The following is a 27,179-nucleotide window of genomic DNA, read 5'->3' on the forward strand; positions in this document are numbered from 1 at the left end:
TAATCTAGTCCTGAATTTAAAAATGAGGCTTTTGAACCCTTGTTAAATATCTGCTCTATAACCCTGTGGGTTGTTATGTTGTGGATGTAGCTGTAAATTTTAAACTTTATTTTGCTATGATTGAAATTTGGTGGTGAAAAATCCACGGCATTTACTAAACAGATAACCCTATTCATTGTTCTGTACTCTATTGTAGTGTTTAATTCTGAAGAACAAATACACAATGTGTGAACTTACCCTCAGAAAGATGCTTTGAAGTCCAACTAAATTGTATGTTTAGCAGGATTGGCCAAATATACCTTTTGGTCATTTAGCCCTGTGGCATGTCCTGCTTTGCCATGCAGTTTGGTTGGTAGTAGTGTTATTAGTGCTTGCCTACTACAGATAATGGATTTACTTTAAAGTATTCCCAAAGTTACTATTTCCCTGCTACATGTAATCTCACTTTGCACTATTTGGTTGTGATATGGTTGTTTTTTTACATTTTTTTCATATTTTAATCTCTATTGTTTTTTTATTTTCTATATAAAGCGGAAACTATATTTTTGAACAAGGACTTGGATGATGGAGAAGATGCCGACAACATTCGAGGGCAACTGTATTGGTTTGAAGCTTCATTTAAAGCTTTAAAACTTCATAAGAAGAACACAGAAGTCCAGGTTGGCAAATAGATGCTTAACATCTGGCAATTGTATTTATTAGCGAGATTGTCCCATCAGATGTGGCATAACTTCAAATATACAGTTTTGTAAAGGGAATCCACATGTACACAGCTATCAAATCACTCAGACGTTGATAAATATCACTTGGATAAGACATCATGTATGCCAGTCTTGGTACTCCCGTTAATGAGTTAAAAAAAAGTGGAAAGTATGCTGCCAAATCTGAAGCCCTGCTAAGCTTTCTGTAGAGAACGAATGCTCCACCATCTTGCTTAGTACCACTTTTGCCACTTCTAGGAATTACTTGGGCTCACAGCCGTCAGACAGTCACTAATTAGACATTGATGTTAGAGATGGTAGGAATCGATTTGCATTACCTGGTCTAGAGGTCCGTAACCTGTGGCCATCAGACAGGAGCTCTGTGAACCACCTCTTACCTGATGGGATCTATGACTCCTCTTAATTAGCTGGCTTGGTGCAAAGAGTAGCCACAGATGCCGCGAGGTAAGAGGCAGTTCTCAGACCCCCCCCCCCCATCTAATGGCACAAAATACTAACCTGGCCGCTGTAACCGGTGTTGAGTCAATTCTCACCATTTCTAATTGATGGCAGAATTTATTATAAATGTTTGTCATGAGACAACCCTTCAACGATACACTAAACATTTACAAAATACAAATATTCCAACAATTCATCAATTAATATTCATTTTTCCTTTGGTCCTGATTGTCCTACACAGCAGCTCAAAGTAAGAAATGTATAAATACATTTCTGTGTGTCCAAGGAGCTCAGCCATCCTCTTTCTCTTCCTCCCTGTCTTGTGCCTGGCTGTAAGGGCTTATTCACAAAACAAGATTTCTGGTCCTTGTTCTGCTTTGCAGTGGAACTTTAAAAAAAAAGTAATTGAACCATTCAGATATAATTTATTTATGTATTTATTTTTGACGGATCTATGTCCATTCTGTTCAGCTCGATGCTTGTCCTATTTTGGTACATTTTTGCAGTTCATAATTAGCCATTCAATGTGTTAGGCTTTGTTAAAAATGGATGGCGCTGAAAAACTATCCATTTTTAACCGATTCATTTTTAAGTCAGCAAAAATTAACAGTCGTCTGAATGTGCTCTAGGACAACCATCTACAGGAGGACATGTAGATTATGGTTTGTCTTTCAATTGGTACAGATCAGTAGAAAATTGTGTTCTCTTAAAGATTTGTAGAAGACAATTTGTTTCAAAAATCTGCAGACTGATAAGCAGTGTGGACTGGTTTATCTCTATTTCACTTTTATCGATTAGATTTAGTGTTCATTTAATGCTTGAGTACAACTCAGTCGATGACATTATTGTGGATCTCCGTTGCCGGACTTCTACGAGCCTTACTTTTTTTAGCAAGTGAAAAAAAAAAATCCCTTTAAATTGTTAATTTTAATACTAAATGTATTGTTTTTCTTTCATTTTCGATGCAGAATAGTTTTACTCCAGATGCAAAAAAACTTTCTCTACTGTTACATTTAGGAGGGTAATCGTTTTTGTTCTTCTATATGAGATCTGTTCTGACAACTTTTTAGAAAAAAACTGCTTTATCAATGGGATCTCTTCAAAGTGCAGTTTAAGCCATTAATAGCTAATTGGTCTGTTAATGTTAACTTGGTGTTTAATGTATTTCACATCAATTCTTTTAAGATGATCTTGTTAATTTCTGCAATTGATTTTTATATCTAAATAAGGTTTGTAAAACTCCAAGACCTCTTGCACCTTTAACCATTAAATGCGACCATTAAAGGGAATCTGTCATGTAAAAAAAGCTGTATTAACCTACAAATGTGTGGTTAATTTGCAGGTTAATAGCATTCTAAAGATGTCTATCTCCCATACTGAAAGTCTGGAAATTAACTTTATTTCAGTCAGAGGCAAGACTTCAAGTCAATACTTGGTACATAGTGAGCTGTGGCTGCTCACTATGTCCTGAGTGGTGACTGAAGCCACACCTCTATGACTGCAACCATAGGCTGCTGGAAGGAATAAAGTTAATTTCCTTCTGGTATTGGGGCTTTTAGTGCTGTGGCTGCACAGCTTTATAACTCTATTAAATCTGCATATTATCTCCATATCTGCAGGTTAATAGTGTTTTTCTCTAGTAACCCCCCACGACCCCCCACAGGAGGATGTCACCCCACCCTAAAATAGACAGGAAACACAAAGAGGTCAAATAGCCCCTCCATCATCCTCCCTCCAGTGTTTTTTCCTGTCCCTTTTGGGATGAAGAGGTCATCCTGTGGTGCTCTGTGCTGGCGGCAGGCACAAAATCTCACTTGAAAGCTGGGCAGCTGGGAACGATTCTATGTTCTCCTCCTTGTGGCTGCTCCCGTCTCCTCCGGGACTCTGGACTACCCATCCAGCCCGCACCCGCGGGTAATGTCTGGTGGATACTAGGTTGGAGGCCTCCTTCAGCTATCCAACCCCCCCCCACCCCCCACCCCCCATGTAGCTTCCGGGATGCTGATTACTGGGAGAGTTCCGTGTCTCTGCAGCATGTGGAGTGCTCTCTCTCGGCGCCGGAAGTTATGTCAGACGCCGGTATTCATTCCCGTGACGTCACTTCCGGTCCTGCGTTCCACGCTGGAACACATAGCTAAATGAAGGCTGGAAGCTCCCTGGCCACCGGCAATGACGTTATCCGGCGTGTGTCCCACGCTGGAGCGCACAGAAAGGCTGGGAATGAGGAATTGGCGGCATAGGACCGTCAGTATCGCAGGATTACCTGCCTTACACCTGAACACAGGGGGAGGAGCTTCCTATAAGAAAAGGAGGGCGCCGGTCCGGTCGCCTATATAAGGCCCTGGACAGAAGACATCCTAAGGTAGGACCAAACCTTTGGTGATATACACATGGATGGGTTAAATTCTTCCCGCTCCTCATCTGCAGAGCCCGGCGCTGTTCCAGTCCCAGTAAGTCTCTCTGGCATTGGGGTCCTTTCCTGAATGCAGGTGAATTATATGCTATCATATTCCTTCTCCCTCTTTTTTAGGGGGACAAGGATCCTGCACCAAGGAGTAAAATTAACTGCAAATGCGCTATATGTGAGAAAAAACTGTCGTCATCAAATAAGAGACCGCTGTGCCAGAAATATACAGAGAAAATTCTTAGAGCTGAGCAACCATCCCTAATAGAAGAAATTAAGGGAATAGTTCACCAGGAAGTTCAATCCTCCATGACCTCATTCTCCCTTCCCACCTCCAGTACATCTCTGTGGGCTAAGAAAAGGAAGATTTCCCAAGAAGAGGTCAGAGATTCGGATTCTCAGGACGAAATGTCCTTACTAGAAAACACCCTAGAGGAAGGTGAAGTAAGCCCTGCAGAAGGAGGGCCAAGAAAGTAAGAAATATTACTTTCCCTCAGAATATATGCAGGAACTCCTTACAGCAACTCCTTACTATGGAGGTGGAAGAAGAGAAAACCTCCAGAACTGTCCAGGAGGAAATGGTTGGTGGTCTTCGGTCCAAAAAGAAAATGGTCTTTCCCATACTTAAGAATATCCAGGACCTGATCCTAGAGGAGTGGGAATCCCCGGAGAAATGACTGAATATTCCAGCGGAACTTAAAGACAGATTCCCAGTGGATGAAGAGACCTCCAAGTGTTGGACTGAAGTACCGAAGGTTGACATCCAGGTAGCCAGGGTCGCTAAGAAAACAACGCTACCATTTGAAGACTCTTCACTGCAGAAAGACCCTCTGGACCATAGAATAGACAGTCTCCTTAAAAAATCTTGGGAGACGTCGGCAACCCTGATAAAAACAAATGTAGTTTACCGTGCGTGGCACGTTCTATGTCCAGATGGCTTAACCGGCTTGAGGAACATGTTAGTATGGGTACCACTAGAGAAGGCTATACTAGCGTCTCTACCTATCCTTCAGAAGGCCACGGACTTCCTGGCAGATGAATCAGCAGAATCCGTGAGGGTCGCAGCCAGGTCATCAGTCCTGTCCAATTCCACAAGACGTGCACTTTGGCTAAAATCCTGGAGTGGAGATGTAACATCAAAAATAAAACTCTGCTCTATTCCCTTTCAGGGGGAATATATTTTCAGGTCTGCACTTCACGATCTTCTGGAAAAAGCAGCGGCAAGAAAAAATGTCTACCAGAACCCAAAAATTATTGGAAGAGACCCTTTCGTCCTCCTCAGGAACAAAACCCTCAGTACAGGGAGAAAGGGAAGTCTGGTCAGTGGAGCTATCCCAAAGGAGGGAAAGGAAGGAATATTTTTTTCTCCCAAGGGCAGCGACAACACAAGCCATAACGCCAAAATAGTAGGAGGCCGTATTTCAAAGTTCCTTCCTCGGTGGCAGGAAATTTGCTCCAACCCATCTTAAAATCAGACCAGGACGGAGTAAAGATCGAATTTGCCTCCTATCCTCCACGACGAATAAGAATGACACACCTATCCTCTCCAAAACTAAGAGCCGCTCTGATGTCCGGTCTGATGGGCCTGCGATCGTCGGGAGTGATTTCCCCAGTTCCAGAATCAGAAAACAACAGGGGTCATTATTCCCGTCTGTTCCTTGTAAAAAAAAAACAAGTGGCGTCTACAGAATCATGATAAATCTAAAGCCTCTGAACTAATACATTATCCACAGAAAATTCAAAATGAACCCGATCAGTTCAACAGTCCCCTTAATAGGACGAGGATTCATAATGGGTACCATCGATATACAAGACGCGTACTATCACGTCCCTATCCATTCAAGATACCGAAACTTCTTAAGATTCGCAGTAGTCCAGGGAAAACAGATACTACAATATCAGTTCAATGTCTTACCATTCGGAATAACATCAGCACCGGAAATCTTCTCAAAGATTATGGTGGAGGTCGTAGCCTCCATCAGGGGAGAAAATATATGCATTATCCCATACCTCGACGACTTTCTGCTTGTGAGTCCCTCAACATAATCTCTGTTCGAAGACCTACAGAAAACGATCCAGATCCTAACTTCTCTGGGATGGTTGATAAATCACCAAAAATCAGACCTTATCCCCTCTACAGGGAAGAAATTCCTAGGCGTTCTACTAGACTCCTACAATCAAACCTCTTTCTTACCAGAAAAAAAACAGGTTCTGTTAAGATCCAGGATAGCTGTTCTACGGTCACGGGGAAAGGTATCTCTAAGATTCGCAATGTCTGTCCTCGGCTCCATGACAGCCTGCATTCAATCAGTAGCTTGGGCCCAGGCACACACCAGAGTTCTGCAGACATATATCCTCGCACACTGGGACGGATCCCCAGAATCCCTAATTGAGAAGATTGTGATACCAGCTTGTGTAAAGACGTTCTTAGCTTGGTGGCTCAGACCAGAGAGCCTAAGGATGGGAGTTCCTTGGATCCAGGACCCTCTAGTGACGGTAACCGTGGACGCCACCAAAAGAAGTTGGGGAACTATAGTCTCCCAGGTTTCCTTTCAGGGGCACTGGATGAAGGAAATCAGCCAGCAATCCTCCAACTCCAGAGAACTAAAAGCAGTGGAGGAAGCGCTCAAAGCATCATCATCAATGATCAGAGGTATGCACGTAAAAGTCTACTCAGACAATATTGACTACAGTTGTCCACCTTTGCCATCAAGGAAGCACAAGGTATGAAAACTTAAAAGGCATCTCAGCGAGAACATTATCCTGGGCAGAAGAACACCTTCTCTCTTTATCAGCTCTGCATATAAAAGGCTCATTCAACATCCAGACGGTGGGGTTGTCCTGAAGTAGATTTCTTTGCAAATCACCAGAACTGCAAAGTGGATCAATACTTTTACCTGAATCCAGACGATGCCGGCCTAGGAGTAGATGCGCTCGCCCATCCCTGGAGATTTGAACTGGCCTATGCCTTTCCTCCCATTCCTGTTCTCCCCAAGACATTGCAGAAGATAAGAACCGAGAGAGTAAAAGTTATCCTGATCAAGCCATTGTGGCCGAAGAGGAACTTGTTCGGCGCGCTAAGCAACCTAGGCGTAGAAGGTCCCCTGGTCCTACCAGCAATCAGAAACCTTCTCTATCATGGTCCAATACTCCCATCTGGATCCTGGGAGTCTACGTCTAGCGGCCTGGCTTCTGAGTTTACGATCCTGAGAGCATAAGGCCTCTCGGACCAGGTCATCCAAACCCTACAAAAAAGTAGGAAACAGGTGATCAATTCCATATACTGCAAAATCTGGAAAACTGTTTTGACATGGTGCCAGCCGAATGCCCCTGACCTCCATCATCCTGATGTGGGTCGGATCTTAGACTTTCTGCAGGAAGATCTAGAAAAGGGTCTCAGACCTAGTACACTCAAGTATACACAAATCAGCCTTATACATACTCAAAAAGAGAGGAACATTACTGACAAACTGGACAGTGCCAGAATCAGCATAAGTATACAAACTCCAGGAACATGGTCAAAAAGGAGGAATGAAGGAGCTTAAATGGTAGAAAACAATGAACAATTTTATTACATCAAATAATTTAACACCACGTAATAAATAGTGTGATCATAGCATAGACAAAAGGGGTGCATGATGTCAGGAAACACAGCACCCTATAGCCCACAAACCTGTACCCACTGCATGAGAATGTAATCAGTGAGTTTATCACTATCATGCGCCCACAGTTCTTATTGTTTTCTATAAGTATGGACCTATTGTCTTGGAAAACAGCCTTTCTGATATCAATCACTATGGCCAGAAGAGTGGGAGAGATCCAAGCCATCTCAATAAACGAACCATACTTAAAAATCCTGGACGACAGAATTGTTCATCAGCTGGACCCTTCTTTTCTACCAAAGGTAGTATCAGAATTCCACAGGTCCCAAGAAATAGTTCTACCTTAGAATTAGAATGCTTATGCAGCTTCTAATTTATTTATCATGCTATGGTTAGGATTAGCCAATCTCTCCATTTAGGGAACTCGTCATGCTAAAAAATAGAATTAGACTTACCGGTAATTCGGTTTCTAATAACCCACCACGACAGCACGGGTTATTCCCTCCCTGGTCTACGGGCCTAGAACTTCTTTAATTTAAATATTAATAAATATAATTTGAAGCATCCATACTTGTGTGGTCCTTTATAAAACACTGGAGGGAGGATGAGGGAGGGGCTATTTGACCTCTTTGTGTTTCCTGTCTCTATTAGGGTGGGGTGACATCCTCCTGTGGTGATGTCTTGGTGGGTTATTAGAAACCGAATTACCGGTAAGTCTAATTCTATTTTTTAGCATGACGAGTTCCCTTTAAATGGAGAGATTGGCTAATCCTAACCATAGCATGATAAATAAATTAGAAGCTGCATAAGCATTCTCTGAATTGTATTCATGATAGATTAATAAATATTGTACTGATGGAAAATAGTACAAAGTGAAAATCATTTGTAAACTTTTAAGAATATTATTATTTTTTTTTTTTACATTTTTACTATTCTCATTACCAGGAAGCTGCTTGCTGGTCCTTGAATAATCTTCTTATGTACCATCCTGAGCTTCATGATAGAATTGGAGATGAACAAAATCAGTAAGTAATAATCGCTATTTCTTATATGGAAATGTGGTAAGGCCCTTGAGATGTAACCATACGTACCTCCATCAGGTACCCTTTACACAGAGAAGTCATGCTGTCCATGCTGATGCATTCTTCTTCCAAGGAGGTTTTCCAAGCAACCACAACTGCTTTGGCCACTCTGTCTGGACACAATGGTAAGTGTGCTTTCAGTTAATTTTCATTGTGTAAAACAATGAGTCCAGCTATAATTTGGCTAAATGATGCAGTTAGTTAATATTCAGATAAAAATGCCAGGCTCTATAAGCATAGCTTTTGATAAAAACTTTTAAACACTGGCTTGTGTATCGTTGCTTTTCTGATAACTGGTAAATGGGCCAACCAATTGTTATACAGTATCTTCATGATTACCAAACAATCCTATCAAAAACAAAGACCTCTGTTTTACAAAATCCCACCAATTTTATTGATACATAAACAACAAATAAAAACATAAAAGGCCTATGAGGCGATGCATCACGTGGCATGGCCGTACATGGTTAGTAAAGAACAACAGGAATTAATACAACATGATTTTTATGCATATAATTCTATAATGTCATGTCCGCTCATAAGAGTCTGAAAATGTCTGCCAAAATATACATAGAAGATGGGTAGAATCCCAAGGTAGTTTAAACACAATATATTTACCTTGAGTGAGAATAGTATAGTAGAGTAAATTTGAAAATAAAGTGCATATAAAAGGAGTAACGTGCAATTTAGGCTATGTTGCCATGAAAAAGCAAATGAAACAGAATTGTCACATGATACAGCAAATGAGTTTAATACAACACTCTTTAAAAATCACTGAGAAAGATTGCAATGTTATATTCCTACCAAAAAAATCCTAATCCAATAATATACTGCCACCTAGTGACGCTTGTTATAAAAGCTAGACTAATGCTCAAAAGGAATCCTTTTTATTAACTTACTCCACTAGGACCTTAAATTGAAATATTAATATAAGGTTACATAAAAAGTGAGATATTGGATATGGACATGCAAAATACCTCCAAAAATAAATGTTTGGTAGAATGTATACTACAGCACAGGGATAAGGTGCATAGAAAATCAATACTGGTGTATGAATCTCATTAACCTATAAAGTGCAAACAGATACATTCTCAATGGAGTTCATCCCATGTGCTGTGCAGTATCAGCATGTGCCATATCTACCACACACATCCAGGCATGCTGATTACCCCTGTTCAGCACTGGTCAGTCGCGTTCTGAATTCCCCTGACCGCGTTTCGCGTAGGCTTCTTCTGAAGGGGTAATCGTTATGCCTGGATGTGTGTGGTAGATATGGTACATGCTGATACTGCACAGCACATGGGATGAATGCCAATCGACTCACATGTGACCTATATTTGATTTGACTTTTTGTCTTTTACAGTCATATTGCTTCTCAAAAATAATTGTGCGATAGCAAGTCACAGACCACTCAAATGACTAGTGTTTGTTTTAAAGAAGGCTTTTTACCTGTTTCAGTATGTTAAACAGGCCACCTCCATAGATTATTATTATTTTTTTTTAATTTTTCTTCTCCGATGCGCAGATATTATTTTGTAATGTTTCGATTCTAATTTTCACCTAAGACCAAGGGGGCATTAGCAGAGATTCTTCTCTGGTGGTGGTTACATCTTCCTTGCATGATGTTGATGCAGTGGGAAAAAAAGAGAACATGTCTCCAGAGAAGGTCAGAAATGGCTTTTTGAGTTTGAGCTAAGTAATAACACACTGCCCTGCCCTGCTCTTCTCACTGATCTCTCTGCCAGCATTTACTGTGATTAGAAAGGGGGAAGGAGGAGTAGAGGTGTGCTGTATGTTATTACAAACTCCTCTGCAGCTCACCTCTCGCAGCACTGTGAGAGGAGAGCTGCAGAAGTGTTTTTTAATGAGCTCCGCTCTGCTCCCCTTCTATACTTGTAATCACAGTAGTTGTCAGCAGTGAGATCAGTGAGCAGAGGAGGGCTGTGTCATTACACCTCACTCAGAGAAAGCTTGTTTTGACCTTCTTTGGGGGCATGTTCTTTTTCCCCCCTGCATGACACATTCTGCTTATGATTAGTAAACATCATGCTAAGTAAAAAGTACACCCCCCCCCCCCCTACAAGCAAATCTCTGCTAATGCCCTCTTGGTGTTAGTGAAAATTGAAATCTTATCTTTACTACCTAATATCTCCACAACAGAGATGAGAAATGAAAGAATATAAACTACGTTTTATTCCGCTCTGCAGCCACTATTCCATGATGTGGCCTGTTTAACTTGCTAAAACTGGTGAAAGGTCCTATTTGTTTATTTAAACTATGACATGTTATTAAAAAGTAAAACTTCATTGTAAATATGCTCCAAATTTCTCAACTTTACCTCATTTCCAGCAATTATTAGAAAGATTTTATTGGAGAAAGGCGTTCATATCAATGTGCTTGAAATCATGAAGGAACATCTAGATTCTCCCGAAGCAGCAGAAAGTGCCTGTCGAGTCCTTTTCCAGCTTTTTAATGGAAGGTATGTATACATTTTATACTATTGAATGAACATCCTAGGAAGTTTTTGTTAAAACACTAATTTCACATTTGGCATACATGCTGTGGAAAGACAAGTTGGGTCCATAAGATTATGAAGAATGAAGTAATTACAAACTGTTTGCATTATCACTAGAAAAGAGCCGTGCTATGAGTTTTCCAGATTTTGCTTGCAGACTGCTGGAGGTTCATGACATTCATGACCTTAACATGTATTAACTGGAAATACTGTTCAGAGACGCTGTATTTCTTAAAGGTAATCTGTCACCGAGTTTTTGCTATTTAATCTGTCAGCACAATAACATAGGAGCCAAGACTGCTGCACCCAGTAAACTAAGTGATACATTTCTGGAATCAGGGTCTGTGTCCCTATCTCAAGTTGCTGTTAAATTACATAGCAAAAACCTGCTGACATATTCCCTTGAAAGTCGCATCATAAATAATTTCTGTAAGGTGTTGTGATAGATTGGCTCACTCAGCTGCACACGGAGGTAAACACAGGAACGCTGTCTTTTTAAATTTCTTTATGGTTTATTAGAATGCGGCATAAACCAATATAGAGTTCATCAAAATAAACACTGCCCTTTGGGCAAAACAGGAAAACTAAACAAAGTGATAACACAAAGCACAATCCTTGTGGTAGCGGGCATGTGGTATGATCAGACCTTGTTCCTGCACGGTCAGACACAGCCATTACACAGTACACAGCAGGAGCACATTTATAAGATTATCTCAGTACAGGAACATTTTATATAAACACATCCAATTATGGAACGTATTATTATTCCAATATCTACTGATTAATATGAACTTTTGTTCATGGGTTCATGGGAAAACCCCTTTAAGCTCATCAATTGTCCTCTCCTATCTCTGTAATGGGAAAGTTTGCTTTCACTGAAGACAGATTTTTACCTGTGAATTATGTGAATGAAAGATCAGACCAAGAGGAGAAAGAAGTGACTTTGTCATATATTACAAAATATATTATTTTAAAATGTACTATTGTTATATTTTTTTATCATAAATCAAGGGTTATCCTGTAAGTATTTGACTTTCTTTTTTTTCAAGCACCTTTAATTTGGATGTGTTGACTGTGACAATGGCAAGTCTGTTGAATGCCATGAAAAAGCACAAAAAGGTACCTGGGGTCCAGCTGAAAGCATTGCGGGTAATGGTGCAGATTATATGTGATGGTAAGTGCTTATATAGCATTGCCTTGTCTATGTATACATGTTAGCCTGCAGGGTTCTTAAAAGTATAATTTTTTTTCTTTTTTTACAGACACTACATATGATGCAACAAATAATTCTATAAAAACAGAAGAGAGTTCATTCCTAAATCTGCCACGTAAAGTGATTAGGAACCAGTGCCTGCTTGAAGGCACGCACAAGTTCATTTTGCAGGCCCTAAACAAGGTATGTGCGGTTAAACTTTATTCCTTTTACTAAACCCTAAATAAATACATCATTTAGATATAATTAACGTGTATGTAGTGCAATTTGTCAGCTGCATTAACCTTTTCACGACATATGACATAAACTGTCATCATATGTGGTGTCCCTGCCTTTGATGCGGGCTAGCACTCCGAGCCCGCATCTTTCCCCGCACATGACTGCTGATTTAGTCAGCCATCATTTGCTTCTAGGAGCAGACCTCTGCATGCGGCTGTTAACCCTTTATATACCCATTTAACATGCACTGACAGGGGCACACTCCACGCTTCTGTTGGAGCGTCTGCTAAAGGCACGCACGCCTGTCATTATGATCCTCCTGTGAAAGCCAGCGTTTCACTGGCGTTCATAGGAGATCGTGATTTAGCTTTGTATAGCAGAAGCGATTGGACGTTCTCAGCTTCAAGTCCCCTAAGGGGACTATTAAATACAGTAAAAAGTGAAAAAAAAGTTTTTAAAAAATATGAAAATATATAAAAAAAAAACATAAGCTCAAATCACTTTACTTTTGCACCATTAAAAATAAAACCATTAAATAAATACACATATTTGGTATCGCTGCATTCGTAAAAGTCTGATTTCTCAAAATATAAAATAAGTTAATCCAAACGTTAAATGGCGTAACAAAAAAAACAAAAATCAAAATGCCAGTATTACGTTTTTTTTTAGCTGCCGCAACATTGCAATAAAATGCAATAAGAGGCGATCAAAACATTGTATGTATCCCAAATGGTATCAATAAAAACGTCAGCTCAGGGTGCAAAGACTAAGCCCTCACACAGCCCCATATCCCGAAAAAGGAAAAACTTTACAAGTCTCAGAAAATGGCGATAAAAGCATTTTATTTTTTATTTTTTACAAATTTCCAATTTTTTTTTCCACCACTTGAATAGTTTTTTTTTTTTATTTATTTATGTTTGGTATCTGCGTACCTGTGCTAACCTGGAGAATCATATTGCTAGGTGAGTTTAACCACATAGTGAACATGGCAAATAAAAAAACAAAAAAAAACGATTGTGAAATTGCACTTTTTTTTTGCAAATTCAATGCATTTGGAATTTTTTCTTTTTTTAGTTTTCCAGTACACTATATGGTAGAATGAATGGTGTCATTCAAAAGTACCACTCGTCTGGCAAAAAAACAAGCCGTCATACGACTGAAAAATAAAAAAGTTATGGCTCTTGGAAGAAGGGGAGGAAGAAACAAAAAAAGGAAAATTGGCCCAGTGGTGAAGGGGTTAACATGAAATAACACCATTGGAAAGAAATGCAGATGAGTTGCTTATAATAAGGAATCCAAGTGCAGGTCTTGTTTCTCAGGCTATATTGTAAATTAAATGGTTTCTAGATCAATTGAATGGTGACCGCATGCAATGCGCACTGTCACAAATAATAGCAAGTAATTTTTTTTTCCCACATTTTTGTTGCTTCACTTTATTACCAGTTTCTTCTGATTTTCTATGTCAGTTTCTCATTGGCCAGTAGTCTTTTCCCAGTGTAACTTTATACCCCTCTTTTTGTTTTTGTAGTTTATTTCTAATCCGGGAATACAGGAATGTGGGCTGAAAGTAGTGAGTTGTCTGTCCGAATGTTCGGGGTCTTTGGACTTGCTTTCAGAGCAGGGAGCTTTCGATACAATTTTACACAGTATCCAGATGTATCCTGGAAATGAAGGTGAAGCATGTGATAAAATGTTACTGTGGAAATTAGGTCATAACTGCTACTTGACAGATATATCAATTGCCTCCTGGCTCAGTTTGGATCACATATTTTGTTTCACTATTTGGTTAAATGCCAATTTAATTATGTAATTTAATGTGGGTGAAGTACTGGTTCTCTTTAAAGCACCACTCCAGCATTTTTATTTATTTCAGCACTGGAGTGGTGCTTCAAATTTAAGGTCCCTGACCCTACTCTCATACTTACCAGCCGCCATCACCTTCTATTGCCGCTGCTCCCTCAATCTCCGGTCGGCAGCTCCAGTGTTTGCTGGAATGAGCCGGAGGTCACTTTTCAATGCAGGACTGAGAGCCTCGTCCTGGCCCTAATAGACTTACATTCAGAGCTTGTGACTGTCATCTCTGATTTCCAATGAGTCAGAAGTTGCGGTCTCAAGATAGCGCTGTGGGACCAGAGCGGCACTGAGAAATAAACAAAGATGCCGACAGGTAAGTATAAGACTATGGTCATGGACCTTAGATTAGATGCACCACTCTAGCGCTTAAAAAATTCTTTAGTGGTGCTTTAAAGAGACCAGATGAGTATGGAGTCTTGTAAGCAGTGCTCCATGAGAGTACTTTGATGGTACTTGTGCAATAGTTTATTTTTGTTTTGCGAGAAAGCTAATTTGCACAATTAGTTGATTTGCTTTCTGAAAAATTAATTAAAGGGAATCTATCGGCAGGTTCTTGCTATGTAATCTGAGGACAGCATGAGGTAGGGGTTAAAACACAGATTTTAACGATGTGTCACATGTCAGGCTGTGTGCTGTTGTTTACTTACACTGAAGGTTTTATCACGTGGTGATTATCATTGCCTAGACTACAGCAGCTCTTGCATGCTAGTCCGACTCCGCCTTTCCTGTGTTAAGCAGCTCACTGTCGATATACAATGTACATAGAGAGCTGTGGTGTGTGTGGGGTTAGCATGCTCAACTCTGCTTCATCCTATGTATAAGAACTCTGATTGTATCAGAACTGCTGCACCCAGTAAACTAAGTGATACATCGTTGGATTCAGCTTCTCTTTGCCTACATAATGCTGCTCTCAGTAGCAAAAACATGCTGACAGGTCCCCTTTAAGGATTCTTCTGACAATATTAAATACATTATTGCAGGGTTCTAATGAGATTGAAATTCATATTGTGACCACTGGATGGCCACATAGAGCAATAACATCTACTGAGAAATTCTAAAGAAATCCTGTTTTTTTTTTTTTTGTTTTTTTTTAGGCTGGGTTGTGTTGTGCTTTTTATCTCTGGATATGTCAAGCCAAGAGAAAAAGGAAGGGAGAACACAAGTGTACTTTAAATATACTGTGTATATATATATATATATATATAAATATTATATTCTGTCATTTATCTGCTCCTTACCTTTCAATTTGTTTTATGAACTCCATTTATTCTTGAGTGACGCATCAGAAATTGTGTCTTAACATATTTTTTCTCATTTTTTCAGATATCCAATACTTTGGTATCTCTCTCTTGTCTTTTCTAATAACAAGAAAAAACTTATGCATTGCAACAATGCACTTATTATCAAGTCATTTGGTTTCTACATTACAACGTTATAAGGATGCTGCCAGGATACAAGAAGAGGTCCGTGATGGTCTAACCTATTTTATTTACTGAGTAATGAACAATACTAATAAATCATCAGCTGCAATTTTAATTTATTTTTATTTTTTGCACTTGCAGGGATTTCGGACGGCTCTAACACTGATAAAGCTTTCGTACAGTTTTGCAAAGCTTTTAGAGCTACAGGATTTTGACACTGTGCTTTTTTATCAAATGTCTATGTGCTTGGCCAACAAACGGCATCAGAAGGTAATCCAAGATTTCTGTTTATTTTGTTAAAATTTTCTGTCAAAGGAAATAATCTTAATGGGATGTCCACTAGATTTTATTAATTTAGAAACTATCCCACGATCGTGCTAAACTTAAAAAAAAAAAAAAAAAAAAACATATTTACTGAACCCCTCACTTATTTTTGCCATTGACCCCCAGTGGTCTCCTTGCTCCCTTTTTTGGCAGGTTTGTAGGGAAGGGGAATCAAGTGAATACTGTCTCTTCTTTTGCGGTCACTGGCAGCAGTACATGTCTATTTCTTACACATTCCTCACATGTAATAAAGCTGTCAAACAGTTGCAAATCATGCAGACGGGAGCGATTCAACCATATCACCGAGCAGCTGTAACTACTCGGAGCTCGGCCCGAGCACACCGGACAGAACATACTCGCTCAACCCTATTCACTATGTCTCTTTCCTCATGTGCAGGCATTGCAGGACCTTAGGTATCCATGGTTACGACCAATGATACAGTGACTGTCATTTAGCTAGTTGTTAGAGGTCATAACCATAGATACCTAAGGTCCTGCAATGCCTGCACATGAGGAAAGAGACGTAGCGAATCTGAAGAAATATACTACATTTTTAATTGTAGGTATTTGCTAATATGATTATTATTACACCTACTACATATTGGGATAGATCTTGGAGATGGGAATACCCCTTTAAGCCTTATCCTATTTATCGTTGACATTTAAAAATTCTGTTTGTGATTTGCTGCTATATACTAAGTTGTTTTTTTTTTTCTTTTTTCTGCATTCTTCATGCGATGGTTGTCTATCTATGGTTTAGTTTCAAGTTTTATGTTATCGCTGTTTTGCTGAAATGACTTTGGAAGATGATTTAAAGAACAGATTGCTGGTGAAAGCTTGTGTAGAAAATCATTTGGTCATTGTGGAAGCTTTACTATTGCTTGGAGCAGATATCAATAAGATAACTAAGCACACATCGTTAATTTTTCAGGTACACTGCAATTTAGTCTCTATAATAGGGGTTGATTTTGTATCTTTTCTTTTTTTTTTTCTCTCTTTTCTTATCCTCCTTTATCAAACCGCTTAGATGCTGTAGTCGTTGTTGACCAGGATATCTAAGGGTTTAATCTGTTAAAATCATAGTACAGCCTGCTTCATACACTTAACATGCATAAATGACATATATGAATATAGCCAATGGTTTGAGGTTACGGGCAGCCCATTTCACTTTTGAAGGCTTCACACTTCAGTTTACTTTTCTATTTTTAGGTTTGTGAGAAGGGAACCAATGCTAAGCTGGTGGAGCTTTTGTTAAATCATGGAGTTCATGAACAGGATTCACGGAAGGCTCTTGAAGCGAGCATTAAGAATGGCAATAATGAGGTCATCAGTTTGCTGCTAAAAAAACTTGGCTTAGATGCAGCTAATAACAGCATTTGCCTGGGAGGTTTTCATATGGGGAAGATACAGCCTTCATGGCTTAATCCTCTGTTCTCAGAAAAACAAAATGCACTTAAAAATCCTTCAGTAGATCTTGAAGCGAACCAAGGTATGTTTTTATTTTCATGTAGTTACTGTGTTTTTTTAATATATTATTGAGGGTGGTGATGTTGAGAATTTAACCTCATGTGTGTCTGGAGTGAAGTGGTGATCTGTTCTGGCATTAATGAATATACATTTTACAGTAATAGGGCGGCGGGATCGGTGCGCCAGAAAGGACCTGACTGATCCTACTATACGTCAAAGTGGATACCTTTGAACATGCCCTTATATGCGCCATGTATAACTTACATATAGTCAGGATTAATCATGTGACCAGTGTCATCTGATGGTCACATGATCGATAGTGGTATGACGCATAGCAGAGGCGTGTCTGAATGGCACCGATGCCCCTAAGCACACAATGACATGGCACTGTGTGGTCAGCCTGATGCTTGTTTAGGAAGATCGAGGGGATGCAGAAAGTGACGCACACAACAAGCACCTGCGTTCCACCCACCGATCCTCTCTTTGAGAATGGCTAGTACAGGAAGTTTGAAAATGGGAAGTTTGTGCGTTCCACTGGGGAAGCATGGAATGGATGGCGTGCGTTTCAGCTCCTATCTTCCCAGGGCTCAATACAATTCTACTACTAGGATGTTACTCACAGCTGCTACATAATTGGGGAACATGAGGGGACCCACTGATTGTCGCTCGGTCCACACAAATGATATTTAAGACCGTACATTATTTATTGTTAGTTATGCCAGTCATTAACCAGATCCAACATCAGCATACTGGGAACAAGATTTATACCTATGACCATACCGTGCATTCATCTCCCCTGAAGAACCTGATAGGGAGAAACGTGTAGGGAGGCGCACGTTGTAATTCTAAGGCTATTCACATACAGGGTCAGATGTGGACTGCCCTTGTCAGGGCAGGAGCTATGGGGAAATAGGGCCATAATAGTATGCTCAGGGTCTATTAGGGCAGGGTTCCCCAACTACAGTCCTCAAGGCCCAACAACAGGTCATGTTTTCAGGATTTCCTTAGTATTAAACAGGTGATGGAATTATCACCTGGGCAATACTAAGGAAATCCTGAAAACATGGCCTGTTGGTGGGCCTTGAGGACTGGAGTTGGGGAAACCTGTATTAGGGCTTCCTGCTGGCTCGACCTGACTGGAGGAACTGGTATGCATAAGATGGGTGTTTTATGTGATGATTATCTTCCTCTTTCCTTAGACACCGGCATCTGGGTGAGATCACTCCAACTTTTCATGTATAATTTAACTTAATTGCATATTACAGTATGTACATGTGACCGCTGTCACAATCTATAGAACATCAACACTAATACATTTTTTCATGTCAGCTTCACTAGTTTTTGTGTGTGTTTTTGTGTGTGTATGTATATATATACACTGCTCAAAAAAATAAAGGGAACACTTAAACAACAGAATATAACTCCAAGTAAATCAAACTTCTGTGAAATCAAACTGTCCACTTAGGAAGCAACACTGATTCACAATCAAATTCACATGCTGTTGTGCAAATGGAATAGACCATAGATGGAAATTATTGGCGATTATCAAGACACCCTCAATAAAGGAGTGCTTCTGCAGTTGGGGACCACAGACCACATCTCAGTACCAATGCTTTCTGGCTGATGTTTTGGTCACTTTTGAATGTTGGTTGTGCTTTCACACTCGTGGTAGCATGAGACGGACTCGACAGCCCACATAAGTTGCTCAGGTAGTGCAGCTCATCCAGGATGGCACATCAATGCGAGCTGTGGCAAGGTTTGCTGTGTCTTTCAGCGTAGTCTCTAGAGGCTGGAGGCGCTACTAGGAGACAGGCCAGTACACCAGGAGACGTGGAGGGGGCCATAGGAGGGCAACAACCCAGCAGCAGGACCGCTACCTCCACCTTTGTGCAAGGAGGAACAGGAGGAGCGCTGCCAGAGCCCTGCAAAATGAACTCCAGCCGGCCACAAATGTGCATGTGTCTACACAAACGGTTAGAAACCGACTCCATGAGGGTGGTATGAGGGCCCGACGTCCACAGATGGGGGTTGTGCTCACAGCCCAACACCGTGCATTTGCCACAGAACACCAGGATTGGCAAAGTCTCCACTGGCGCCCTGTGCTCTTCACAGATGAAAGCAGGTTCACACTGAGCACATGTGACAGACGTGACAGAGTCTGGGGACGACATGGAGAGCGATCTGCTGCCTGCAACATCCTTCAGTATGACCGGTTTGGCAATGGGTCAGTAATGTTGTGGGGTTGCGTTTCTTTGGAGGGTCGCACAGCCCTCCATGTTCTCGCCAGAGGTAGCCTGACTGCCATTAGGTACCGAGATGAGATCCTCAGACCCCTTGTGAGACCATATGCTGGTGCGGTTTGCCCTGGGTTCCTCCTAATGCAGTACAACGCCAGACCTCATGTGGCTGGAGTGTGTCAGCAGTTCCTGCAAGATGAATGCATTGAAGCTATGGACTGGCCCACCCGTTCCCCAGACCTGAATCAGATTGAGCACATCTGGGACATCATGTCTCGCTCCATCCACCAACGTCACGTCACGTTGCACCACAGACTGTCCAGGAGTTGGCGGATGCTTTAGTCCTGGTCTGGGAGGAGATCCCACAGGAGACCATCCGCAACCTCATCAGGAGCATGCCCAGGCATTGTAGGGAGGTCATACAGGCACGTGGAGGCCACATACAATACTGAGCCTCATTTTGACTTGTCTTAAGGACATTACATCAAAGTTGGATCAGCCTGTAGTGTGTTTTTCCACTTTAATTTTGGGGGTGACTGCAAATCCAGGCCTCCATTTGTTAATAAATTTGATTTCCATAGATGATTTTTGTGTGATTTTGTTGTCAGCACATTCAACTTTGTACAGAACAAAGTATTCAATGAGAATATTTCATTCATTCCGATCTAGCATGTGTTATTTGAATGTTCCCTTTATTTTTTTGAACAGTGTATATATTGTGGTAAAGCGACTTGCTCGGCTGTCCAGAGGCAGACACAGGACACACAGTTTGGGTTAACTTCCTGCTGGTTTATTCTGTGGCATAAACTCCAGCAGTGTCCCATAAAAATAAACAGACCCTCACGGGGTTAATGGGGAAAACAAAAAGATAAGGTATGACAGAGTCCAATAGCAAGCGAGGCTCTGCCTGCTGCGGATAGCACAGTGAAGTCTTCTGCAACACCAGTCCTCCGGTGTTGCTCTCTGGTTTCAACTAAACACAGCCTGGAGACTTCACTCTCTAGACCACACACTCCAGAGAAACAAAGCTGACTGAGCATTTAACCCTGTTCAGCCACACCCTGAGGGTACCCATCTCTGTCATTCCCATAAAACCACGCCCTTTAAAAGAGTTAACCCCCAGTATATAACATGCTGGCAGAAAGTTTATTGGTTTTAGTTCACACAGGCTAGCAACCTGCGTGACACATACAGTACATGGTATTGGTAATATTTATTGATTTTGTATTAAAAGTTATATTTTACTGTTCTCACTAGTGCTAGGCTGTATTATTGAGGTTGCTATCATTACCATAGCACACTGTTCACATTTTCTCCACTGGCACAAAACATCACCTATAACCCTCGGCCAGAAGACAATCAACTGATGCAGAATCTAAAGCAAGAAACATATTTGAAACTCATTTTTTTAAATTAGTTTTATTTAAGATGCTGAAAAAATCAGCAATACAACAGTACAAAACTGATATGTAATCAAACGAGTGGTCACCTATACAAGAAATTAAAGAAGTCATATTGTTACAGTCTGGTATGGGCTAAATAAGACATCTAGACTGATTCAGAGACCCAAACAAAGTGCAAAAGGAACACTGGTACTAGGTCTCCATCACTACAAGCAGAAAAGGACAAAAAGAACACATGTAGTAGAAAAGAGCACAACAGAAACCAAATTTAATTACTGTGATACATGGGGGTCGAGGGTTAGGAGACTCTCCACCCAAAGACCCCAAACCTTTTGGCATTTACCTGGACATCCTCTATTTTCAAAGTAATCTTTGAAATTCCATTTTAATGCATTTACTCTAACCCTTACTATGACAAGCAACTTTGCAAAGCCATGGCAGTTTTGAGCCCAAAGGGTAGGACCACTACTCCACCATGAGTAGTGAAACCCGCCCAGTAGCTGTCAAAGCAACAACTGCAATATCAGAGAACATGACAGCGATATAGATGAAAGTATAAAAATATATTTTATTCATAATTTGTAATTAAAAGATGTATATATAAAGACAACAGAAAAGGAGGCAAATAGTAAACACATATAAATATGAATATAAATCCGGACCTATGACCCTGAAGAGGTGTGATGGAAGTTATTGGGTATATTGCTGGGAATGCTGATGGGAGACAAAAAAGTCTATGTGCACCGAACAAAAGGTAAACCACTAGATCCAAGTAAATATTGCACTGCGCCCTATAGCCAAAGAGACCCAAAACACATATGTCGTTCTCATAGGTATACTGTGAGAGGTACAGTGACTCATACTTTACGTGTGTGTAGATGGGCACTAACAGGGAGCAATGGGGTCAGGGTAAAGGTTTGGAATAGAGGAAAAAAGTTAAAAGGTGGCAGATATTGACAAAATGTCCCCAAAGGAACGGTTGCAGGATTTGGGAATGTTTAGCTTGCAAAAAAGAAGACTGAGAGGAGACTTAATAGCTGTCTACAAATATGTCAAGGGCTGTCACATTGTAGAAGGATCATCTTTATTCTCATTTGCACAAGGAAAGACTAGAAGCAATGGGATGAAACTAAATGGGAGGAGACACAGATTAGATATTAGAAAAAACTTTTTGACAGTTAGGGTGATTAATGAGTGGAACAGGCTGCCACGAGAGGTGGTGAGTTCCCCTTCAATGGACGTCTTCAAACAGAGGCTGGACAGACATCTGTCTGAGATGATTTAGTGAATCCTGCTTTGAGCAGGGGGTTGGACCAGATGACCCAGGAGGTCCCCTCCAACTCTACCATTCTATGATTCTATGAAACGGCCCCAACAAAGAGATCCTATAACCTACCAGATTATGTGCCAGGGATGGAGCGGGGGTGGTGGGAAGTAGAACTTCTCCCGACGCGCATTTCGTGGCAAGGCAAACCACTTTATCAAGGGCTGAGAGTATTCCTCTATTCTATTACTTTGTTAGTGTGTTCTGTATTGGTTATATGTAACGCTCACTTTTCTTTCAGACTCTGGGCCCATTTTGGCAAGAATGGTTTTTCGATATCAAAGCAAGCACTATGGCTGCAGATCTTCAGGAGATTTAAGTTCTGTGCATGAACTACTTGATAAAGACGATTCCTTCTCACATGATGGTTTTGATGATGTCTTTGCTAACAGTGATGACCTAGATAGTGAAGGTAATGTACTTTCCACAAATGTAATTTGATTTTGTGTCTTGAATAATTTAAATGAAACAGATATAGAGCATCTTTTGCTTGAGCTATGTGCTGTCGTTCCTCTTATTTCTCCTGGAAATGTATGAATAAATTGACAAATAGGTATTGCGTTTCCTCTTGACCATAGAGAGTTTTCCAATAATATTTATTATTTATTTATTATTTTAATTTATGGGTACAAGCATATACTGAAAATGTCAAGGGACCTGAGAGGGCCTTTAAGGAAAGTACTGTCTTTCCAAAAAAGGAATTGAATTTTTACATTGGGCACTACAGTATTTATAATTGGCTGACAATTCCCTACTGAAAAAAAGGGCCGAAGGAAGCAGGGAAATGGGGACCTCGTGCAGAGGATGAATCGGTTACATGTAGGATACAAATGGCACTGGAAGGACACCAATGACTATATGAACATAGCCTAACATAGCCTGTGTATGGGGTGGGCTGACTTCTTTCTAAGGCGCAGGGACATCTTTAGCTTAATGTCAGGGTATCACTCTCTACTGTATAGGTTGGTATATTATATGTGTAGTGCTAGACTGTCTTGAACTATTTTTCCGATCATAAAGAGTTTGTCAGAAAGTATGTGTAGCTCTACAATGTTGGTCTAAGACTCCTTTCACGCTCTGTTTTTGCCCACGTTCGTTGGTTTCATTGAGGTTTTCTTCCGTATCACCCCCGCAAAACAGGATTCGGGCATAAGCACCAACGAGGCCATTGACTATAATGCTACCGACAGAGTCAACTTGTCCTCTGACGTGTATCAACCCCTGATGGGACGACCAACGAACGTAGGCAAAAACGCAGTGTGAAAGGAGCCTAAGATAACCATTACCTGTTACTCATCATTTACATCATTACTTGTTATTTTATGTTTAAAGGCAGTGAAGGAACACATCCTATGAAAAAAACGCACTCATTTGTCAGCCTCGATATTCATAAGGAAAACGCAAAGCTGAATCAAGTGACATCGGATCAGAGGCAGACTAACTCCTTGGTATGATGTATTACTTGGTGATAAGGAATGTTAAAGTTGACTTTCAGACTGATTGTTTGTCTTTGGATCCCTATTTCTCCCTGACCTCCCGATAAGATATGGTCACACTTCAAGGGGTTATCCATTTTCTCTTTATTTTTAGAAATGTTTTGGGAAAGTGATGTGGCACTTACTAATGTATAAGTATTACAGGTTCTCTCCCTGCACATATTAGTATAGCCTTCCTCCCAGACTGCACTTCTGTCAATACAATGGCTGCTGATGGAGGAGTAGGTAACCATACCTGTCCATCAGTCTCACATGTGAAAGCTATATTTTAGTTGGAGGACATGTTTTTTGATTGGAGGAGACTTGAGGCCAGGTCAGGTCAAATGCTCCTACACCCACAGCCATTTTGAGGATAAATTGTGCTGTGCAGTCTGTGGGGATAGCTGTGCAAACCAGGAGAATGTATAATCCCACCAAAGACATCTACAAGGAGTTTGTATGTTTCCCCGTGTTTGCGTGGGTTTCCTCCGATTTCCTTCACCACTCCAAAGACATTCTGATAGGGAATTTAGATTGTGAGCCCCAATGGGGACAGTGCACATAATGTCTGTAAAGCGCTGTGGAAAATAATGGCGCTATATAAGTGAGTAAAATAAATAAGTAAATAAAATACTTGTATGTCGTTATGTGCTGCAAAGTCATATCCCAAACACAGGTGTTAAACTAATGATAAAGTGGCCGACTCCTTTATCCTCAGTCATTCTCTAGGATTTCTGCTCTTGTGTATTGGCTTGGAAAAAGGTAAATGGCGCTAACAATGTTTGTTTTCCAAAAAGTCTTTAGAAAAAATAAATTATGAGAAGATCTTGGTCATTTTTAGAAACCTATAAACTACACTGCTCAAAAAAATAAAGGCAACACTTAAGCAGAATATAACTCCAAGTAAATCAAACTTCTGTGAAATCAAACTGTCCACTTAGGAAGCAACACTGATTGACAATCAATTTCACATGCTGTTGTGTAAATGGAATAGACAATAGATGGAAATTATTGGCAATTATCAAGACACCCTCAATAAAGGAGTGGTTCTGCAAGTGGGGACCACAGACTAATCTCCGTACCAATGCTTTCTGGCTGATGTTTTGGTCACTTTTGAATGTTGGTCATGCTTTCACACTCGTGGTAGCATGAGGTGGACTCTACAACCCACAGAAGTTGCTTAGGTGGTGCTGCTCATCCAGGATGGCACATCAATGCGAGCTGTGGCAAGAAGGTTTGCTGTGTCTGTCAGCGTAGTGTCCAGAAGCTGGAGGCGCTAACAGGAGACAGGCCAGTACACCAGAAGACGTAGAGGGGGCTGAAGGAGGGCAAAAACAAAGCAGCAGGACTGCTACCTCTGCCTTTGTGCAAGGAGGAACAGGAGGAGCACTGCCAGAGCCTCCAGCAGGCCACAAATGTGCATGTGTCTGCACAAACGGTTAGAAACTAACTCCATGATGGTGGTATGAGGGCCCGACGTCTACAGATGGGGGTTGTGCTCACAGCCCAACACCGTGCAGGACGCTTGGCATTTGCCACAGAACACCAGGATTGGCAAAGTCGCCACTGGTGCCCTGTGCTCTTCACAGATTAAATCAGGTTCACACTGAGCACATGTGACAGACGTGACCGAGTCTGGAGACGCCATTGAGAGCAATCTGCTGCCTGCAACATCATTCAGCATGACTGGTTTGGCCGTGGGTCAGTAATGGTGTGGGGTGGCATTTCTTTGGAGGGCCGCACAGCCCTCCATGTGCTTGCCAGAGGTAACCTGACTGCTATTAGGTACCAAAATGAGATCCTCAGACCCCTTGTGAGACCATATGCTGGTGCGGTTGGCCCTCGGTTCCTCCTAATGCAGGACAATGCCAGAACTCATGTGGCTGGAGTGTGTCAGCAGTTCCTGCAAGATGAAGGCATTGAAGCTATGGACGGGCCCTCCCATTCCCCAGACCTGAATCCGATTGAGCACATCTGGGACATCATGTCTCGCTCCATCCACCAACGTCACGTTGCACCACAGACTGTCCAGGAGTTGGCGGATGCTTTAGTCCAGGTCTGGGAGGAGATCCCACAGGAGACCATCCGCAACCTCATCAGGAGCATGCCCAGGCGTTGTAGGGAGGTCATACAGGCACGTGGAAGCCACACACAATACTGAGCCTCATTTTGACTTTTTTAAGGACATTACATCAAAGTTGGATCAGCCTGTAGTGTGTTTTTCCACTTTAATTTTGGGGTGGCTCCAAATCCAGGCCTCCATTGGTTAATAACTTTGATTTCCATTGATGAATTTTGTGAGATTTTGTTGTCAGCACATTCAACTTTGTACAGAACAAAGTATTCAATGAGAATATTTCATTCATTCTGATCTAGGATGTGTTATTTGAGTGTTTCCTTTATTTTTTTTGAACAGTGTATAATTAGAAATTAGTTTATATCACGTTGTATTTTTTGGCCTATGTTGCTTTATTTTTAAGTTTAAAAACACAGAACGCAAGAAACCATAAAAAAATTAGGAAAGGAAAAAAAGTGTTGGGAATGGCTAAAAATGAAAAGTGGGGGGGAGGGGGTGGATGGATGTTCACCAAGTATATGTATCTCGAAAATAGTAATAATGATGCAATGGCTAATAGTAAATAACATATAATGAATTATTAGGACCAAAGAGGTAGAAGTAAAAAGTATATGAAACTGCCAAAAAGTGGTCATCTGATCGTTATAATAAACCAGCAAAATGAGAGTTGATACTCATACTAACCTAATGGGGCACGCTACAACCCCTCCACCTACTCCAATGCGCGTTTCGCTTCCACTTTGTCAGGGAGTGAGGTGGAGGAGAGGTGGATAATTTAAATAGGGTCCAAACAGCTGAGTATACCTGCAATCAGGGACGTCACATTATCGGGTGCCGCAGCAACGCATGCGCGCGACCCACTATCACTTAATCACTTTTAGTATTGTTTTGTGCTGTAAAATGTACCTGAAATGTTTGTGTAATGGTGTAATATGTTAACATTTGAGGCCCACTTTTAATTTTGCCCAGGGCCACAACTTGTCTGAAACCTGCCCTGGCTCTGCCAGAAGCTGGTGTCTGTCTATGCCACATGTTTGCAAAAGTCGTCACAGCCAAAGAACACACTAAAGACGCTTGAGGGAGTGAATAATCTTGAGATTTTGCCGTTAAAGTGGCATTTTGTGTTGAATTTTGAGAAACTACTTGATATATTAGTTGTGCTGAAGTATTTAAATTATTCTTGTTTCATTGCAAAAGGTTTTTTAGCTAGTTTGCAAAGGGGGTTGAATAATTTTGATTGCAGCTGTGGATGTCCTATGCAGCATACTCACTACATACAGTAATGTACACCTATAAATCCTTATAATATACATGGATGCTCTCCCATACACTCCCCACATGCATGGATGCACTCATACACACATTCAATATATGCATGAATGCACACATTCACCACATAGCC

At 40.9% G+C, this 27,179-nt stretch overlaps 1 protein-coding gene across 6 annotated transcripts in view; it reads left to right on the forward strand.

The window, feature by feature from the left end:
• Positions 1–27,179, forward strand: part of LRRK2 (leucine rich repeat kinase 2) — a 167,171-nt gene that overhangs the window by 33,302 nt on the left and 106,690 nt on the right. For 5 of the 6 annotated variants that reach the window (XM_073652174.1, XM_073652175.1, XM_073652172.1 and 2 more), the window contains exons 10-22: positions 532–659; positions 8,112–8,191; positions 8,267–8,373; positions 10,598–10,727; positions 11,813–11,937; positions 12,026–12,159; positions 13,724–13,868; positions 15,373–15,512; positions 15,612–15,740; positions 16,555–16,725; positions 17,004–17,283; positions 22,467–22,637; positions 23,558–23,673. In XM_073652174.1, coding sequence (XP_073508275.1) covers positions 532–659; positions 8,112–8,191; positions 8,267–8,373; positions 10,598–10,727; positions 11,813–11,937; positions 12,026–12,159; positions 13,724–13,868; positions 15,373–15,512; positions 15,612–15,740; positions 16,555–16,725; positions 17,004–17,283; positions 22,467–22,637; positions 23,558–23,673 — 1,856 coding nt within the window. The remainder of the gene's footprint in view (positions 1–531; positions 660–8,111; positions 8,192–8,266; positions 8,374–10,597; positions 10,728–11,812; positions 11,938–12,025; positions 12,160–13,723; positions 13,869–15,372; positions 15,513–15,611; positions 15,741–16,554; positions 16,726–17,003; positions 17,284–22,466; positions 22,638–23,557; positions 23,674–27,179) is intronic. The other variant, XM_073652177.1, reaches the window with a different exon arrangement.

This window comes from Phyllobates terribilis, unplaced genomic scaffold (genome assembly GCF_046119375.1).
Source record: "Phyllobates terribilis strain yellow unplaced genomic scaffold, ASM4611937v1 Scaffold_11__3_contigs__length_659146591, whole genome shotgun sequence".
Taxonomy (NCBI): Eukaryota; Metazoa; Chordata; class Amphibia; order Anura; family Dendrobatidae; genus Phyllobates; species Phyllobates terribilis.